We start from the raw sequence: 20,556 nt of genomic DNA, 5'->3' as shown, positions 1-20,556 counted from the left end.
ACAAAGACAAAGATCAAATAAATTCGCATTTCATTAAGGCAACTACACCAGCTTCATGAGCGAAAATTTCCCATGCATTATAGAAGTGCAAGACATGATAAAGAAGCCATGTAAAAGACACTTACAAGCATAGTGAAATTTTGCAATCACCGATAGAGGCAAAAATCGAAGCTCCAAGATAAGAGAAGTCTTTCCAAACATCAAAATGCATTGAACTTCCAATTCGTCCATCAATATGGCTAGCAAAATTCTCAAGAAGAGATACAAGTCCAAAACCAAGTGAAGATCAAATGAAATGATCATCAAATCATATATATATATATATATATATATATATATATATCCTCCCTAAGGGGTTCGATTTGCCTGATAAGGCCTAATAATGCCCCTACTAATAAAATAATGTGCAAAAATGACATTCCTTGATGACAAGCCCATCAAGATAGCTCCACAATACAAAATAAGCCTCCCAAGGCGGCAAAATAATAGATACAATAGGTCGAAAGGCCATTGAGGAGGCTTAGTGGAGTCCAATGTGTGCCAAGATGAATGAATAAGCTCCAAACATAGTGATAAAGGAGTTGGCCCCTTGATATCCAAGCAAACAACCTGTGGTGTCCCCAAGTAGTTATAGGGGCACAAAACGTCCTCATGGGTTTCCAAAGGGATCGAACAAGCCTGCATCCCATCTATAAGGCCCAGAAGAATGATGGAAGCTCTCTCATTGTCTGCCATGACGAGATACATCCTCATCTGGGGCCAATCCTTCAAGAAGAAAAGCAGGACATCAACTCTAGATTGGCGGAGTTGAAACAAACATGGGAGGTGTCTAGATGCATAATGATGTCTGATGGTTGGACATATAGGAAGGTTAGGACCCTTCCTAATTTCTTGGTATATTGTCTTAAAGGTATCAAGTTTATTAACTTAGTGGATGCATCAACACATATAAAAGATGCAACATTAATATGTGAGTTGTTAGATGGGTTCATTCCGGAGATTGGTGTGCAGAATGTGGTGGAAGTCATAACAGATAATGTAGCTAATTATGTGTCTGTCGGAAGGATGCTTATGGAGAGGCACCACACATTGTTATGGACTCCATCAAGGAGGTGATTGATATGGCTAGGGGCATCCCCAAGTTTATATATAACCATGTTTTTGTTCGTAGGTTCATGAGGAGATACACTAGAAACAAGGAGTTGCAGCGTCCTGCGATCTCACATTTTGCCACCAACTTTATTACTCTTCAGTTTTTGCTTCGATGCTAGTTTGAGTTGAAGCAAATGTTTGTTTCTGATGAGTGGCGTGATTGTAGATGCAATAGGAGATAGGATGGGAGAGCCATTGCAAAATGGTGTACACTAGCACATTTTGGCAGGGAGTAGAAGAAGTGTGCTATGTTAGTGAACCTATAGTAAAGGTTCTGAGATTAGAAGATGGGGAGAAGCCTGCAATGGATTATTTGTATGAGGCCATGGATAGGGCCAAGGAGGCCATTCATGTTTATTATTCAGACAAGTGTTCTATTAGGCTTAATAGACCAATGATGTTATGGGGTGTGATTGATAGTCGATGGACAGGGATGCTTCATCGACCCATTCATGCAACAACACTCTTCCTCAACCCCACATTTTCATACAAATGTGGCTTTGATTTTGATTGTGAGGTGATGGAAGGGCTTAATTCCTGTATTCATAGGATGGTACCTGATCCCGAGCTCCGTAGCAAAATCAACCGCGAGATATAGTTTTATCAGGATTGTGTTGGCCAATTTGGCTTTGATGATGTTATTAGGGAAATGACCCTCTTCATGCCATGTAAGTGACAAGTCACGACTTATTAGAATTTACTTATTTATAATTCTAGATTTTTAAAATTCAATTATATTTTATTTGAAAGTTTAATTATGTTTTAATTCTTTTTTTATTTCTTTATTTTGTTGTAGATATTTGGTGGCGAAGCTATGGTGGAAGGGCACCAAATTTGCAGAAATTGGCCATAAGAAACATGAGTCAAACATGTAGCTCTTCGCAGTGTGAGCGCAATTGGAGTGTATTTGAGAAAATACACTCAAAAAAACGTAATTGGTATAACTTTGAGCTTCAACCGTCAGTTGAACAATTAGATTTGTTGTAATTTTAATTTATGACCCTCAAGTGTCAAGAGTCAAGACTCATTAACTTTTTTGACACTCTTACAGGTTGGAGTTCTCACGCCTCAATGATTTAGTGTATGTGCGTTACAATCTCCGACATCGAGTGAAGCAAATAGAAACACCAATGAATCCAAATGCCATTTCCTTAGACAATATTGATGTATTGTCTCAGTGGAGGGTGGAGTTTGAGGTGCCCATCTTGCAGGAGTCACCTGCATGGTTAGAGGAACCATTAGAATAGGGGCAACAAGAGGAGGAGGACTTGGGGGAGGAGGAGTCAGAGGAAGAGGAGGATGAGGAGATTGTGGGAGCATCAGTGTCAGCACCATCTGCTATAGATATAGGAGATGTAATGTTTCTAACTAGGAAAAACAGTGATATGTGAAGCAAAAACAAATTTAACACCAAAAAATTGAAACAATCAACAAACACCCATATAAACTTTGTAAGTAAGAACTAGTTGAGCCATTTTATTAATTCACTTGGAGCAAGTACAATAATGTGGAAAAAGTGCATCTGGGCTTGCCTAAATGGCAAGCATGACAAAACCCATGTGATCAAACAACAATCCAAATGCTACACAACTATTGCTAAAAAGATGCTCTGCGCTACCCAGAAATCTGCATTGCCTGTTGGAAAGGAACTACTAGAAACCCCACCTCCGATGCTCAGAAAATTCTGCAAAATTAACTTCAAGCTCCTTAACCAAAACCTACCAAATCCCAGAAAGGGTTTGGCCTAGTTTTGAGCCTCGAAATTCGACCTCCAAGCATCATGTCCTCCTCCAAGTGCTGGGAAATATGGCCTGCCTGGAGTTCACTGGAAAAGCCTTTAAAATCACTCCCAAAGGCTGAGATGCTCCCCTCCAAGGTTTCCCTTATTTCTCCCGACAATCTCCAACTCTCTAACTCATCCCTCAAGCTCCCACGTGTGCCCAGTGAAAGCTCTCTGCGCAGGCCCAAGAAGCTGCAAATCGAACTGCCCACTAGTAGCAATTTCCTGCTCTGAAACTCCCCCAAAATGTTGATCCCCCACCGAAGCTGCAATACCAAAATTCTCTCGGCAAATGCTGCCCAGAAGATCTCTGAAACAATCCCTACGTAATCCCTGCGTGCTCCCTTCCTGCATCCTCCAGAAACACGCACTAGCTGAGCCAAAGACTGAAATATGTGCTCTGAAATTCCTCTAGCTCTCCTCCAAGGTGGTACGATTTGCCTTCCTAGGTTGGCACTCGAAGTCCCTCGAAGAAAGGTTGAGTTTCCCGTTGGGAATACTTGGTGCTAAACAACTAGTAACCTGACTAAGCAGCTCAAACAATAAAATGAGTTTGATAGACAAAAGACCCCTTGAGTAGATGAGCTCCTCGTAGTAATAATTTCGTGGGCCTTTCTCGCTGCTGACCGCTACGTGTCAACAACCCATAGTAGTGCACCCCCTCTTTTTTCGCAAAAGGGATAGTGCCTGATTGACGTTTCCGTGCCGTCCAACTATCATCATCAACTTGATCATCATCTTATAATGTAAACCCAGTCTGCATGTGTATAATGTAAATAATCTCAGCAGATCTGTGTCGTGTATACAATTACCTAGGGAAACCTACTTTTTTGGTGATAATCTACATTCCGGGAGGTTTTTTGTCTCACCGATCCATTCTCGTATGGTTGGCAGAGTTTTCCTTCAGCCTTATGCCAAAGTCGGAATGGATTTTGTCACTGGGATTTTAGGGGAGTCCTAGTGTTCTAGATCGAGTCTATGTAAAAGTGATTCGGGAATAATCCTAACTATTTGGTTAGGTTATTTTATTACAAATTGCTTGATTTGTTAGATTATATTTTGTGTTGCAGAATTGGGTAGTCTGTGAAGGTCTTTTGCAAATGGGTTTAGCCCTTGAGATGTAAAAAATGTAAAAATCATGATGTAAAGTGTCTTGAGGGTTACAAAAATAATTTATCCCCTCATAGGTTAATTAATTAAATTTTCTGGCCAAAATTAATTAAAATCCGAAGCCAGAAATTTGATTAATTCTAGGTCCTAGATAAATTTAAATTCTCCAAAGGCAAAATTTGTTGGTCTTTAAAAAATTAAAGTTTAAGAGGTCCATGGACTAAGGTAAATTAATTATTTTGCTAAATTTTAAGCCTTTGGTCACTGCAGTTAAGTCAAAGTCAAAATTTTGAGGAAATTAATTCAAAAAATTTAATTTTTGAATTAATTAAAATGCATTTAATTGAAAATTTTGAATTTCTTCAATAATTTAAAATTTCGATGGATGAGATTAAAAGAAATTTTAATCCTCATCAACGGCCGAGATTGCTTTGACGAGGATCACTTGAACTAGCTGTTGGAGGATTTATCTTTAAATAGGAGGTCATTTGTCAGTCAAGATCATCCAATCTTTTGATTGTGTACCAAGCAAAAAGCTCTCTTGTAATCTTTGTATGAGCAATAAAGAAAGACATTGGGGTTAATTTCTGCTGGTGTTACTTTTTGTGGAAACACTGTAATATGTGTCTTTTTCATGTACATATTTCTTTTTAGCCATTGATGTAGCTTTCTGAAGAGTGATTTGAGTATAGGTATCTTGCTCAGTCGCTGGGGTTTGAATGATAATTTAAGTTTTGAATATAATAGCATGTATCTCTATTTATCTAAATTTTATTATTGTTTTCTCGCTCTATGTTGATGGTTAAATTGAGTTTTGCAGGAAATCCTTCATTATTAGATCATCGGGCGTTCGGGGAAGTTCTCGGCTGAACCAGCCAACTCTCGATCCGTGTTTTCTGAAGAGCCCAACTTTAATTTGATTTCGGGCTTATTATAAGATATATATTTTATGGGTGATGCATGAAGGGTTTTGAGCTTAGTACCTCTAAAATTCAAAAAATTTAATTTTTCCTGTGTTAAATCGATAGATCTGGCTGTTGAGAGCCTTAGATTATCAGATCTGCGAGCGGAGTTGGACTCACACTCCCTAGATCTAATAGATCTGCCATTCATGTACATAGATTTGTGATTATTTTTAGTTTTTTGACTTGGGTTTTCTGGGTTTTAGTTTTTTGGGTCATTGTATATATCGTTTGGGTGTTTTTTGTTGTCTTGCAGCTACAGATCTAAAGGAGAAATCTGTGCAGAATCTAGATCTAGGTCCTGAAGGGTAAGATATGGATCTCTAGGGTTCATCAACATCATTTTTGTAGGGATCATACCCAGATTTTACAGTCGAAGGGTTTAAATTTAATTATTTTCAGATCTAGAAATTTCCTGAGGGTTTCATTAAGAAACCTGAAGCAGAAGGATTTAAAATTTTAAATTAAGATTACTGAAATTTTTTTAGAGGTTCTGGTTGATTCAAAGAAGTTTTGTGCCACCATTTTATAGATTGATTGGCTGCCTAGTTTTAGGGTTTACTCTACAATTTTTTTTGATTTTTTTTACAGTCCTTGCTGTCTAAGTCTGTTGCAAAATCCGCCGTTAGTTTAGCTCTTCATCCCCTGTACGCTGCCTCTATCATCGCTCTGTGGCTCCTTTCTGCGATCCGCTGTGCCAACCTTGTCTGCAGCCTTTCGAAAAAACCTTTCACTGCTACCTCTTCCGGCTCCTCTGCTCTACGATCCGCAAGCCTGTTTGCTGCCTGGGTTTTCTCATTCACCATCGCTTTTCTTCCATCCCACCTCTCTGCCGTCAACCCGCCTCATCCCCTATTTTCCAGCCTATTTTTTCATTTGCGGCATCCATTCCTTGCCCTACGTCGTTGTCCATTGCAAACCCTCGGCCCTCATAACCCCGCTCCTCCTCCATGTAGTCTCTAAACCTGCATGCTAGCCCTCTATCCTCTGCGCGTTCTGCTCTCACCCTAAACCTGCAAACAAAATAAAAATAAAAAATAAATACACTGCCCTAGACCTGCATAAACCCTCACGTCCCTCCCGCAGCTCTCCCTCATCCGCTCCTCATTTCCCTTCCTTTCACGCTGGCCTGCGTAGCCCCTCATTGTACTCCATCAGCCCTCAGCATCCCCATTCTCCCTGTTCGCGTGAGCTTCCCTCACCTAGCCACAGCTGCTCTTCTGTCCTTATCCGCTGCAACTCGATACTGCTCCATCTCTTCTCTCGGCTATCCCTGTTCGCGCTCCCCTTCATCGCTGCTATCATTCCAGTAGTCTCCTCCATCGTTCTCCTTCCCTCCATGCAACCTTCGGACCCTTTCCGCCGTCCTACCTGCAGCAAACAACAAAAACATTCATTTCGATTTTTTATTTCTTTGGTTTTAATATGTGAGGGTTCTCTTTATACATTCGATTTCATTTTGTTTATATTCATTAGTTAATTTTAGTTATATTAATTTTTAACTTAGGTTAGCATATGTACCATTTTTTTAGTTTCATTAATCTTTGACTTAGGTTAGATATCACTTTTATTTAGTTTAATTTAGAATAATCAAATTTCATTTAAGCTTTGTTTAGTTTTGGTTTAGTTTATATTTTTGGTGTTTTTTTTTTTGATTTGATTTGATTTTTTTTTGTTTAATATTTAAAAGATATAAAGTTTCAAAAATCTAAAAAATTTAAAAAACTTTTAAAAAACTAACCTTTTGACATTTTATTTTATTTATTTCTTTTTCCTTTTTTTAATATCTAATTTAAATTTTTTATTAAAAATCATAAAAAATTAAAAAATTCTAAAAGTTTTAAAAATACATAACATTTTTTTTGAAAAACTTAAAAATCCTAAACATTATTTTTTTTTTTAAATTTGTGATTAAGGATTTAAAATAAATGAAAGGATTTGCGCTTAAACATTAAATTTTTTTAATGTGGCCTACGACCCATTACAAATTTGATTTATTAATCTGTTGGTTTGTTTTACCTCTTTAGATTATTGCCGAATAGATAATGAAAATTTAAATTTGAAGTTCCTTAGTGTTTAAGAGAAATTCTTCGGCGTAAATCACAAGATAAATCATTTGTCGACGCGTTTCGAACCAACTAGTGTGGTTCCTTAGTGTTATTTGGTGATTAAATGCGTCTTTGATATTTCTCTATTGTTAAGTGCGATAAATGTTTTAAATCATATAGATTGTCAGAGAAAGGTGAATTCAGATCTGGGAAATTAATGGAAATCATTTTAAATCTGGAATCTTTTGCATGTTAAAGTTTTGGGCGTTTATATTGATCATACCTAATTGTCACTGTTTGTCACATATTGGAAAATTATTCTGGATGACTTGTTTTCTTACTTAATCTATGGTTAATTCAAATTAAAGGCACTGGTCTATAATTGTTCCTATCTTGTGGTCATGTCTTGGTTACATTAGCGTTTAATCTATTCGTCTGAATTAGTCGAGATTCATTTTCTTTGGTCAAGGTGTCCATCATTAAAATTTCCTAGAGTCTATTTTTCACAGGCTATCCTCATCCATCTATCTAGGGACTACCCTCGTTGACTTGTCTAGGAGAGAGTCTAAACGGAGTGAGTAAGGATTTAAGAGTGATAGCCCTTACTCTGAGCGTTGTCGTTGTGCCTAGACACTTTGTGCGACAACACTCCCCATGTGGGCCCCTCTTCCTTGCTTTTCGATTTTCCCTTCCAAGGCCATTCCAATCCCACACTTAGCCAAATGCGTTTTTCCCATGTGGGTAGCCCCCACATTCCGCTAACATAATTATTTGGCCTCTTTCTCTCCTAAGTGTTTATTTATCCAAAATCACCAAAATTTATCCAAAATTGTGGGAGATTAAACCTGTGACAAAATAATTTAGGAAGGGACATTACAGGAGAGCACAACTCCATAGCCAACAATCATTATTTGACATTAGGTGCACGGTCAGGGCCTTCTAATGCTAGGGGAAAGCCTAACAAACAACCACTTGTGTTTTCCCGTAAAAGGGGGAGAAGACACTGATCTCAGATAGCTAGCTGCTAGTTTTATTTGTTTTGCTACATATAACTCATGATGATGAGATACTTTTATAAATGTGATGTTATTTTGTATTGGTTCTCCACATTTGAGTCCTTGATTGGACAATGATCAGGGATCAGCAGGATTTGGTATCACCTTTGATGTATCATTTTTATTTTACATCCACTACATCATATATATCAGTGCTTTCTTCATATTTATGTGTCAATGTGTTTATTTCACGTTGTTATTGCTTTGTCTGTTTAAAAATTTGAAAAAAATGAAAATATTATGCATTTTTTATGTTTGCCGATATTGCTGATAAAATGTTTTTAGGACCCTCACCGATATTTTGTCGATACCAATATTTTCAACATTGATGATAAGTAAACAAAAATACCCAACTACATAATGAAAAACCATACCTTCGGGGTTGGAAGGCCCAACTTCAAACATACGATCATAACAAATGGGCGAGGGAGTATATGGCTAGTTCAGGTGGCGGAGATAGTGGCACATCGAGCTATTTGGTGGCTGCAAGGGGCTGCTGGCTGCGCACTGAGGAACATATAGGATATATTTTTTCTCTTATGGATACTACTCACGGGTGGTGAGTAACATCTGGCTCCAACTAGGAGATGATCTCTCAGAAGAGTGCATGAACGTACTTGAAAGGGGAGGTCATGAGAACACCAACAATATCTTGGGAGCACAGACCTGTTACCTGCACATATCAAAGACCAAGCACATGGGGTAGCATGTTTTTGTAGTATGTTATGATCACCAGGCTTAATATCAGGCCATAAAATCAACAAGAAATAAAATTTACTCTAAATGCAATTTTAATATGATTATGATTATGGGGAAAGAAATATGATTATGACTCCCATAATCATGATAATATGAAGTCCTCGTTCTCGTGCTCTATTAGATGATCACAAAGCTCAAACCACGAATCCAATCTTTCCTATAGGTCTTGTTTTAATTCAGGGCTAATGTTGTGGATACTTTCTTTAACCGTTTTTCATGATCTTGCATATAATGCCAAAATGGAGTTGCCAGGGTGAATTAAAATGCCTTTACAAATCTCTGCGTCACCCTACAAGCATTGACTTGGTAGTTCAATGAGGAACTAGGACTTCGATCCTCCAATGGAGTCGCCAAATGATATATCAATAATGTCGTATGGGGAACAAAGCACACGTTTCGTGTCTCTAGCAACGATGCCAAAATGTTACCACTCAAACTGGCAGGAGACCTAAAGGGGATTCCTAAAAGGTCAAATGCTAGACCAAGGGAAACAAACATAGACTTAGCCCATTTCACCTCTGCTAAGGCTCCCTACTATTTACGGACTTTCACTGATGGGAGGAGACTTGTATATATGGAGTCCCAAATGAAGGATGGATCAACAAATGGATATAAAGTGACCCAAACAATCCCTTTCCAGAAGAGGGTCAAGAATAGAGCTTGCTTGCTTTCTAAGCAAGGTACAATGTCTTGTAGGAGAAGGATGTGAGGATTTGAGGGTTAGGTTTATGGAATATGACTTGTGAAAGAGTTTCTCAATCCCTAAAATCCTTATTGAAATTGGTATCCCAGATGGTTCTTGAAGAATTGTCTTTTCAAAGGAGTGGAACCACATGGGACCAAGTGGACACAGCCTAGGTTAAGAGACAAGAATTTAGCAACCATTGATGTTCATAACCTAGACAAGGAAGGGAAAGAATCAAAGAAAGAATTTTTACTCAAAGTTGTCAAATTGATCCCATGAGGCACTAGCCTTGGGGATACCAGGGCAAAGTTTGATCTCAGAGCTAGGGCTTAGGTTATCTCACAACTCCACTGTCAGAATGGCTTCAAAATTGGAGGCCTCGAGGACACACCAACACAGGAGAGGCTAGGAGATCGAACTTTTCAGAGGGCTACTTTGTCGGAAAAATGGTGGCCTAGGTGACCCAACTTGGCTAGACCTAGAAGAAGGTGAAAAAGAGTTGATTTTTTGAGTGACCACCTCTTGGTAGATCAGTGCCTTAGTCTTGGGAGAATGGAGTCTAGGATAAATATGAATGAGGACCTTGTTTCTTAGTCAAGGAGGCCTTAAGACTACCTCGCTTGCCTTTTAGGGAAAAGGGAAGCAACCTTACAACTTTATACTTCGACTTGCAAAAGGTGATGGCTTATCAAGATGAATTCGTTGATAGAATTATCCCTAGGAAATTTCATTCAAAATTACATGGCCCATACATTGAGAGATGCTATATAGAGACAAAATTCCACAATTTAATCAGTAAATGCTTGCAACAATCAGCCCTAAAAATAACAAAATTCCCAATCCAATGTATATGAAAAATTAAACAAGAATAACATTAAAAGCATGTGCTTACATGTAATAGAACATATCCAACCATCCACAATTTGAGAATAGAGAAGTTCTAAGATAAGATAAACCAAATCCAGACACCAAAATTCATCCATAAAGCTCCAATTCACCCTTAAAGAAAAAGTGCTGAATTCTCTAAAGAGAAGAGAGATCCAATCCAAAGTGATGATGAGAAAATGAAATCATCTCACTTGTATTTATACACTAATTAGGAGTTCGAATTAGTCTCTTAGGCCTACATAAGCCCCAAAAATAAAATAATGTGTTAATAACCTAACTTTTGGTGACAAGCCCACCAAACTAGCTCATAAATGAAATAATAAGCCTCTCAAGAGGTCAAATGATAAACAATACATGTCGTAGGGCCCTCCAAGAGGCCTGATGAGGTCCATAGGTGCCATAATGAAGAATAGGACCCTCAAAAGCGATGGACAAGGGTGTTGCCCCTTGTTCTCCAAACAGTAAACCTATGGTGCTCATAGTGTGTGTGAGGTCACAATAATGACCTCATGGGTCTCCAAATGAGTCGAAGATGCCTGTAGACCATCTGTAAGGGCTTAGATGATGGTGTAGGTGATGCCACATCATCCTACAAGTCCTGGGTCAACTGCCAAGTGCATGGTACATCTGTGGGGCTGGCTGGGCAAAGGTGAACTAGGTGCATCTTCCTCGTCCAATAGGTGGATCTCGAGCCAATCTCTGAACATATCTGGGGATCCATGGAGTGTTTCTATTGCTGTGGAGGTCCATGGCTCTCAACACACACACTACATGTGCGAATGTAGCCCTTTGGAGGGTTAGGATCCCATATAGGGAGACCAAATCCAAGATGGAGACCATCTGCAATTGTGCATAAGATCTAATGAGTCCCCTAGCCTTCTAGTACAAATCATCAAGGGAATCGAGTAAAAGAGCTGACAAACCATGGACCACAGGTGGGGACTTCATAATGGTCTTGCCCTTCCACAATGGGCTTCGATGTCTCCAAACTCCAAATGGGGTTAACCAAATATCCTATTAGGTGGTTTCTACTTCTAAAGGGGATAATATGTCCAAGGTACATCCTTTAAGAGGTGGTGGTATGTGATAAGGAGGTGAATGGAGTAGGGGATGAGAAGGGGCAGCCCTGGGCCACATGCTGGGTTACAAGGGTAGCTGGTAGAAAAGAAGCCCACGCTTGGGTCTATAATGTATAGGAGGGAGCAATCGTGGTACATGAGGTGCCCCGACTTTGATTTTTCCACCCTTTTTTATATGCCTTTTGCCTTGTTATGATTTTTCTTTAATTAACTGCTAGGGGCTTGAGGGGTAAGAGCATGAAGCGTGAGATATAGCAGTGGATACCACATTTTAAGGTAAGGTGGTTCATTGGCCACCAGGGGTTGGGACATTCATGGATTCCTATATGATGGAGGTTCATAGAACCTATTAGAACCATGGTGATGGCCATGATGATTGGGTAGAGCTTATGTATTGGCTTTTGCCCACGTGCTAAATATGTGTCCCGACTATCTTTTGCATTTTGTGGTACGTTTTCCTCTTGAATGTGGCCAATTGTGCTTTTACTTTTCTTTTTTAGCTGCATCAATCTCCGGGGCATCATTCCAGGCTTGACGCAAGGTGTGGGCAAAGGGAAGGGGAGAACTATCCCTATGTGGATCCAGTGGAGGAATGTGGACCCAGGTGGGAGAAATGATGATTGGGGTGATAATGTGTGGAAAGGGGGTAATATATGCGGATGAGGGAGCGAGACCACACAACCAAAATCAGGGTTTGACATGAAATACCATCCCTAAATCCAAATGGTTAGTAAAAGAGATCCCACTGGACTAAAATCCAAGGTTAATGTCCAAAGGGGGTCTAGGGGACAAGAGCACGGACCTAGCCCATTCTTTCTTTCGAATCCGCCCATTAATACATGCCCAGAAGTGTCCATGATCAACAAACTACAACACTCAATTACCAAATGACAAGGCATACCTTTAGGTTCGGGAGGCCCACTTTCAAACATACGATCATGACAAATGGGTGAGGGTCCACATGGCTGGTTCAGCCGATGGAGAAGTGGCACAACGAGCTAGTTGGTGGCTGCTGATTGAGGACCATCTTGGAGAAAAAAATTCTCCTAGGGATATCCCCCACAAAATGGGGGGTAACAAATCCAAATGACGTCAAAGGTTTGGGATGAAACTTCAAACAAATGGACTTGACCTAGTGAGGGAGGAGAAAAGGATGAAAGAGATAGGATTTCACATGGATTTTCAATGCAGTGACCCTTAATGAAGCCACTAACCGAAGGAAGCATAGGGAGAAAAAGTTCTTGAGCTAGGGCTTGGAATGACTTTAGATTCCACGGTTAGAATGGCTTGAAAATTGAAGGACCTCTCAAGGACACAACAACACAGTTCTTGACCAAGTTTCATTAACTTTGGATGGATATAATGGATTTTGTATGATGCCCTAGGAATCCTACTAGAGTTAGGGCTTAGAAAGAGAAAAAGAGGTGAGAATGATGTTCATTTTGGTGATCACCTAGGACTAGAATAGTGCCTCGCCTATTGGGAGAATGGAGTCAATAGGATTCAATGTTTAGAGATGCTTATACCCAATCAAGGAGTTTCCTAGAAACTTCGCATGGCCCTAAAGGCAACAACTAGGCTACTAGGAAAATTTATACTTCTTTGATGCTACAATTAATGACTTATCAAGGCAATTATGAACAATGATATACCTCTAGGACATTCATTTACTATACTTTGCATAAACATATGAAAAAGCCCTCACAAAGACAAGATCAAATAAATTCGCCTTTCATTAAGGAAGCTACACCAGCTTCATGAGCAAAAATTTTCCATACATTATACAAGTGCAAGACATGAGAAAGAAACCATGTAAAAGACACTTACAAGTATAGCAAAATTTTCCAATCACCAATAGAGACAAAAATCAAAGCTCCAAGATAAGAGACAAGTCTTTCCAAACATCGAAATGCATTAAACTTCCAATTCGTCAATCAATAAGGCTAGCGAAATTTTCAGGAAGAGATACAAGTCCAAAACTAAGTGATGATCACATGAAATGATCATCACATAAATATATATCCTCCATAAGGGGTTCGATTTGGCTAATAAGGCCTAATAATGCCCCTACTAATAGAATAATGTGCAAAAATGACATTCCTTGGTGACAAGCCCACCAAGATAGCTCCATAATACAAAAATAAGCCTCGTAAGAGGGCAAAATAATAGATACAATAGGTCAAAAGGCCATTGAGGAGGCCTAGTGGAGTCTAATGTGTGCCAAGATGGATGAATGAGCTCGAAACATAGTGATAAAGGGGTTGGCCCCTTGATATCCAAGCAAATAGCCCGTGGTGTCCCCAAGTGGCTATGGGGGCACAAAACATCCTCGTGGGTCTCCAAAGGGATTGAACAAGCATGTATCCCATCTGTAAGGGCTGAAAGCACGATGCAAGCCCTCCCATTGTTTCCCATGACGAGACATATCCTCTTTTGGGCCATGGATCAGCTGCCAGGTGTGATGTGCAGGAGTGGAGCTGGCTAGGCAAGGTATTCCAAGTGCATCATCATTTTCCAATAGGTGGAACACGAGCAAGCTATGAGTGAAACTGAAGGATCTCGTGGAGTGGCAATCTTCTCTCTGCTATGGTGGAGACCCGTGGCTCTCAACACGCACCCTACAAATGCCAATATGACCCTTTGGAGGGTTTGGACCCTGTATAGGGAGACTAAACCCCAGATGAAGACCTGCCTGCAATCCTGTATAAGATCCAATGCACCCCTTCACCTTCCAGTACAACCAAACATTAGTGCGATTGAGTAAATGAGCTTACAAATCATGGAACCAAGTAGACACTTCATAGTGGCATGCCCTTCCATAATGGGCTTTAAAACATACAAGTGTCTCCAGGTGCAAAAAAAAGGTTAACAAAGGACCCTATTAGGTGGTTTTAGCTTCTAAGGTGGTGACATGTCCATGGTACATCCAACAAGTGGTTGGTGGTATGTGAAATAATGATGGAATGGAGTGGGGTATTAGGGGAAGGCTCCAAGCCACATGCCACAATACAAGGGTAGCTAAAATAAGGGAAACCCATACTTGGGTATATGAATGTAGGAGGGAGCAATCGCGGTACATGAGCTACACCGACCATTGTTTTTCCACCATTCTTCATATGGATTTTTCCTTTTATAGATTTTTCTGTTTGTAACTGCTCGGGGCTCCAAGGGATGAGAGCATGATATGTACGATATAGCAATGAATACCCACTTAGGGCAGGCCAGTTCATCGCCCAACAGGGGTTGGGACAATCATGGGTTTCTTAATGATGTAAGGGGCTAATATGAGGGGCCTTAGGAACCAGGGTGATGGCCATGATGATAGGGGTAAAGATCATGTTTAGCTTTTTCCCACATGCTAAATTTGTATGTCCCGGCCTTTTTTTGCATTTTATGGTACATTTCCTGTTGAGAGTGGCCAAATTATGCTTTTTCTTTTCTTTTAGTTGTATCAACCTCTGGGGCATCATTCCAGGCCCGACCCAAGATGTGGACAAGTGGATGGGGAGGCTAACTCCTTGTGGACCTAATGGACAAATGTGGACCTTTATGGGAAATGTGGTGAATGGGGTTATAATGAGCAAAGGGGAGTGATGTATATGATGTTGGGAAGCGGGACCATGCAACCAAAATCAGGGTTTCCGATGTAGTGCCACCTTTAAAGCTAGTAGCCAATAAAGGAGATCCCATAGGCTAGGAAACAAGGTTAACCATCAAATTGGACAGAGGTAACAAGAGTACAAACCAGTCCCACACTTTTCTCCAAATCCCCCCACTAATCCATGCCCAAAAATGTCCATTATAAGTAAACAAAAATACCCAACTACACAATGAAAAGCCATACCTTCGGGGTTGGAATGCCCACCTTCAAACATACGATCATAATAGATGGGCGAGGGAGCATATGGCTAGCTCAGGTGGTGGAGATAGTGGCACATTGAGCTATCTGGCGGCTGAAAGGTGCTGTTGGTTTCTGGCTGACGACCATATCAGATAAATTTTTTCTCCTATGGACACTACCCGCGGGTGGTGGGTAATAGGTACATTTGTAATGGGATTGATATGATGGAATCTCATTGATGATTGGATCTTAACCCTGCAGTTGCACAATTACCACTGGGGGTTATCATGGTCCAACAAACATTGTTATGAATGATAGCCTTGATGCTGGATTTATCGACAACTATAATCATCTCTTTCCTATATCTTCTTCTTTCTATGCTTATAAATATTAGCACTCCTGATTTCCTAGGAGGCTTTTTTTTGTAAGTTCGGCTTGTGAGGCTACATCATGGTCATGTCCAAGAATATCACCTGAATATGATGGGGAATTGAACCAGTGACTTAACATCTTAGAGTGCCTTGACAGCGCACCCGATCACCATGTATCCAAGACCCCATGGACATTAATACGAGAATTGAATTTTTCTTAATTCTAGAGACAAGATTCGATCCTAAGACTTCTGGTTTGTGAGTCTACCATGCCTTCACTATTCCACTCTTAATACACATGGCATCTGATTTCTTATGATATTGATAAGTTATTTATTTTGATTTTTTTGGTTTGATATTCCTTCAATTTTACTTGGAAGTGGAGTTAATTCTTTCTGCAACATAATTTATGAACTTTTACTTAGCCACCTTTTTTTTTTTGCCTATTTTTCTTGAGAACAAAATCAATTGTTGGAATGACCAAAGGCTTGGGTGTGATCAAGGACCAAGATCAGAGAAGTCGAAAAAAATATGTATGGCCATAAGCCTGTTGTTTTGTTGCCGAGGCCAATCAACTTTGACCAATGGTCTTGGTGAAAATGTATGGCAGAGGGATAGATCAGAATGCAGCATTGTTACCAATGAAGTGAACAAAGTTCATTTTCTAAATATGAAATGAACAACCTCACTCATAAATTGAATATCCAAAATAAATAGGATAACATAAACGAATCCATACGGATTTAAAGAAATTATTGAATATTTAATATGACAGGGAGATGATTTACAATGACCTATATGACGGTCTATCTATATTATATACATTGATGGCTCACGAAGTGAAAGGTTACGATTAAGGGTTATGGCCCTTTCTTAGGATGCCTTTAGCTTAATTATTATTATCTATCTATTATTTATATTTATTGTATATTATGTTTATTACTGTTATCTAGGAAGCATGACTAAGTTCAAGGTAGAGTTACTTTATATAGATGTAGTCTATTAATAAGGATTGTTCACACCTTTTTATTTATTTTTTTAATAATTTCATTTAATGGGATCATCTAATCATTAGAGATAGTGGATGTCTACAACTCTGGTGGTTGTTATTGCACCCAATGAAATCATGTTTAGTTTTGTCTTTTAATGACTTTCAAATTACCGTTGCCAGATACAATATGAATATTCTCAATTCCCTGGTTCTCAATGCTTTTGATAGCAAAAATAGTCAAGCTAATATGACCAATATTTGTTTTGGTAATTTCAACCTGTCAATTAGTATGTTTTTTGGCTTGGTGTGACATCAATTTGAAATTTCTATAGATTCAAACACGAGAATATTATTATTCATTTTGATGAGGACCTTATTTGTTAAATATCGCGGTGCAGGTTAATTTTGAAGATACTTGCAAAGGCTTCCTTGAAGTAGCAAAGGTGAGCCATTAGCAAATTTTTTAGTCACGTTGCATTAATTTTTCATGGAGGTTATTTATATGGGAAAAAAAATTACATGAAAGCTGCTAGACAAGTGTAAATATTCTCCCTGTGAAAGTGTAGGATAGGGTGTTATCAAACAAAAGAAGATATAATTTCTAGTGTGTTAATACATTAAAAATGAATGAAATCGATATTAACATGCACAAATGAGAAAAATAGGTCAATACGATTCTAGAAAAGATGAATTCAATAAAAGCCAGGAGGCCGCTGAATGCAACTGTAATGCAAATAGATACAAAAAAAGCATAGAAAAACGGTAGGGGGGCAAATTAACGCTGAGAACCAAAAAGGAAGAAAAGATAGAGTTTGAATTTGCATGACAAAGTGAGGCAAAAGAGCGAAGGCCTTGGGAACAACGAGATACTTCAAAACTATACTAGTCTTGATGTTGGAGATGAGCTCCTATCCCATTATGTAATGGCCCATTTTAAACAAATAATAATAAAGAAATGAATATAAATAATAAATAAAGTGAAGGATCATAATAACTAAATAGTAGCAATGATTTTGCTAATAAAAAAAGAAGGTGAAAATAAGTAAAGTTAAAACTATAGAAAAGCTAGATTTAGAAAATGTTAAGATAAAAATATAAATTCCATGAGGACAAGTGAATGCTGTGCTTGGAGTTTTTTGGTCCATTTTTGGACGAAAGAGCTCTATTTAATGGTTGAGGAGAAGGATGCAGGGATTTTTTTCCTAGATAATTATTGGTAAGCAAGGATTACGTTAAAATTTCCTTGAAGCCAACAATCTGGCAATTTACTGCCTGGAAGATTACATATTTGCTGAATAAAGCACAAGTGGGAGCTGAACAAAACTTAAACAGTGGAAGTTAAAATGTTAATTAAACAACCAATCTCAATTGCATATGCAGACACAAATTTTCTGCTCAATCGAAGAGTTTTTCATTAATAACTTAGAACCTACTCAGGCCCCCCCTACTGGGAAAATGGCCCTTTGAGGAAATTACATATACAAAAATACCCTAGATCTTGTAATGACCCACCTATAGCTATAAATAAAATACAAGTATTAGCATCAATGTTACCAGACACGGAATCGGCAATAAATCGGCGAGGCAAAAGAGCGAAAGTTTTAATCGGATCGGGAAAAAATCGGGAAAAAATCGGCAAATTCATTAAATAAAAATATACACATATATTGAATTAAAAAAACCATTTTTCATTAATATTGGGTAAAGGTATGTCCAAACAATGCATAATATCAATAGATGTCCAAAATATCATGAATAAATAAGTATCTCATATATGTTATGAGTCCACACATGATCCAAAGCACTGAGTCTTGAGTCCTTAGAAGCATATGCTTCTAAAAGTTTACAAAAAAGTTAAAAACTGCATACTAATCAGAAAAAAATCAGCAACTAAGAGTCTAAGACTCTTAAGAGTGAGAACTAGAAGCGATTCCTCCCACTCCTTCGCTTGCTTGACTCTCAAAGTTCTCCAAGTCATGAAGGCTGAAAAGAGGAGGCTCATCTAATTGAACCCATTCTGCCGCATTTGTAGCTTGCAAATCTAACTCTTCAAGGTCGATTGGTGAATGATCAATACCTGTCATTATCATGAGACATTGAAATGTGAATTAAAATTTCACTTTGAAGTTTGAACTTTAAACTTTTAAAGTACGAACTAGATTATGAAACCTTCAAATTCAAGCTCTCGAATCTCACCTTGTATTTGTTTGTTGCGAAGTCGTAGATTGTAATGGACAAATACAAGGTCATTCAAGCGCTTTTGTGTCAATCGGTTGCGCTTCTTAGAATGTATTTTCTCAAACATGCTCCAGTTGCGTTCACAACCTGAAGCATTGCATGCTTGGTTTAAGATTCGAATGGCAAATCTCTTCAAATCTGGCGTATCATTACCAAAGTTTTGCCACCAAAGACCTAGCAAGTGGTAAGGGTTTGTGAGTAGAAGACTAGAAGTACCAAATTAGTAAATAGTAAAAACTTAAAAAGAAAAGAAAATTTAATAAAACATTTAACATACAAAATAAAGTTTAAACAAATTTAATGAATTGATGAAGCCTTCAAGCTGGGTACCTGGCAACATCTTTGACCTTTGTCTTATAGCACTGGTATAGGCAAACAATTTAGATGGTGCCCTATAATCTTGTAGTTGGGAAAAGACACGACTTTGTTGTTCTGGATCAGGGAAGCACCTTTCCAAGCATGTCATAAGTCCTCTGCCAACCTCCCTATCCTCATTAAATTTGCTCTTATCATTAAAATATTGTGGGTTTAAGAAGTACCCAGCAGCATGTAAGGGGGAATGCAATTGCCTATCCCAACGTGCATCTATAATGTCCCAAAGAGGCATATACTTTGTCTCATCATCCCCATATCTTCTTTTGATGGCCTCCTTTGCGAGATCCATCGCCTCATAAATGTAACCCATAGCGGGTTTGTCACCATCAACCATCCTGAAAGTTCAAGCATTCAAATTTAAAGAAATATGAAACATTGTAAATAAAAAGAAGCTTGAAATGAAATTTAAAAAATGAAAAAGTTAAAAGACTAAAAGTACCTGAGAACTCTAACAAGGGACTCCGTCACAGCAATAATCTCTTCAGCATCTTTCCAGAAGCCATCATTAAACACAAGTGCAGCAATTTCGATGCCTTCAGGGGTCTTGGAATGTTTAGATCCCATCCACTCAGGTCCCAAGAACATCCTCTTCAGATTTATCTTTTGCTCAACCACAGATTGCAAAGATATGAAATTTGTTGCAAATCTAGTCACTGCAGGTCGAACAATTTCTTTACCTTCAGTGTATATTCTCATAGTGTTTAGGACAATAGTGTGGTTGTATAGGTATTTGGTTATGGATTTTGCCTTCTACACAACCTCATGTATCCAATGAAGCTTACCAATGTCCTCAAGCATTAAATCTATGCAATGGGCAGCACAAGAGGTCCAAAAAATAGTGGGGTGCCTCATCTCAAAAAGTCTACCAGCAGCCATATAATTCGCTGCATTATCGGTGACAATTTGTACAACATTTTCTTCTCCCACTTCTTGAACGACTTCCTCCATCATTTCACAGATAAGTTGGGCAGTCTTAACCTTATCTGAAGCATCCACTGACTTGAGAAACATTGTGCCTGCGGGACAAGATACAAGGAAATTTATTAAAGTTCTATTCCTCTGATCTGTCCATCCATCACTCATGATGGTGCACCCTGTTTCTACCCATGATGAACGAAACTCAGCTAGCACAAGCATGACATCTTCAACACTCTCTAACAACATATCTGTCCTAACGCTCTCTGATGTAGGGGCTTTGAACCCTGGACCTGCAACAGCAATT

General features: G+C 38.8%; 2 protein-coding genes across 5 annotated transcripts in view; one reads left to right on the top strand and one right to left on the bottom strand.

Annotated features, from left to right (window-relative positions):
* The window catches only part of LOC149167846 (exocyst complex component SEC6-like), a 504,852-nt gene that overhangs the window by 337,802 nt on the left and 146,494 nt on the right, over nt 1-20,556 (top strand). For all 4 annotated transcript variants that reach the window (XM_089433197.1, XM_089433196.1, XM_089433194.1 and 1 more), the window contains one exon: nt 17,120-17,164. In XM_089433197.1, coding sequence (XP_089289323.1) covers nt 17,120-17,164 — 45 coding nt within the window. The remainder of the gene's footprint in view (nt 1-17,119; nt 17,165-20,556) is intronic.
* Nucleotides 19,172-20,061, bottom strand: LOC149167847 (uncharacterized). The gene is made up of 2 exons (XM_089431606.1): nt 19,774-20,061; nt 19,172-19,669 (listed from the first exon to the last, which is right to left on the bottom strand). The coding sequence occupies exons 1-2, from the start codon at nt 20,028-20,030 to the stop codon at nt 19,228-19,230; spliced, it is 699 nt and encodes a 232-aa protein (XP_089287732.1). The 5' UTR covers nt 20,031-20,061; the 3' UTR covers nt 19,172-19,227.

This window comes from Pinus tabuliformis, chromosome 5_1, assembly GCF_031772625.1.
Source record: "Pinus tabuliformis cultivar Carrire ecotype Pingquan chromosome 5_1, CPIR1, whole genome shotgun sequence".
Lineage (NCBI taxonomy): Eukaryota > Viridiplantae > Streptophyta > Pinopsida > Pinales > Pinaceae > Pinus > Pinus tabuliformis.
The sequence above is the reverse complement of the archived record's forward strand: the minus strand, read 5'-3'. Positions and strand labels throughout refer to the sequence as shown.

Excerpts from the sequence above, each read along its gene's own strand:
- LOC149167847 (XM_089431606.1), bottom strand. The coding sequence starts at position 20,030 with ATGAGAATATACACTGAAGGTAAAGAAATTGTTCGACCTGCAGTGACT. Across the intron at positions 19,670-19,773 it reads TCCCTTGTTAGAGTTCTCAG|GATGGTTGATGGTGACAAAC; the intron begins GTACTTTTAGTC and ends TTGAACTTTCAG.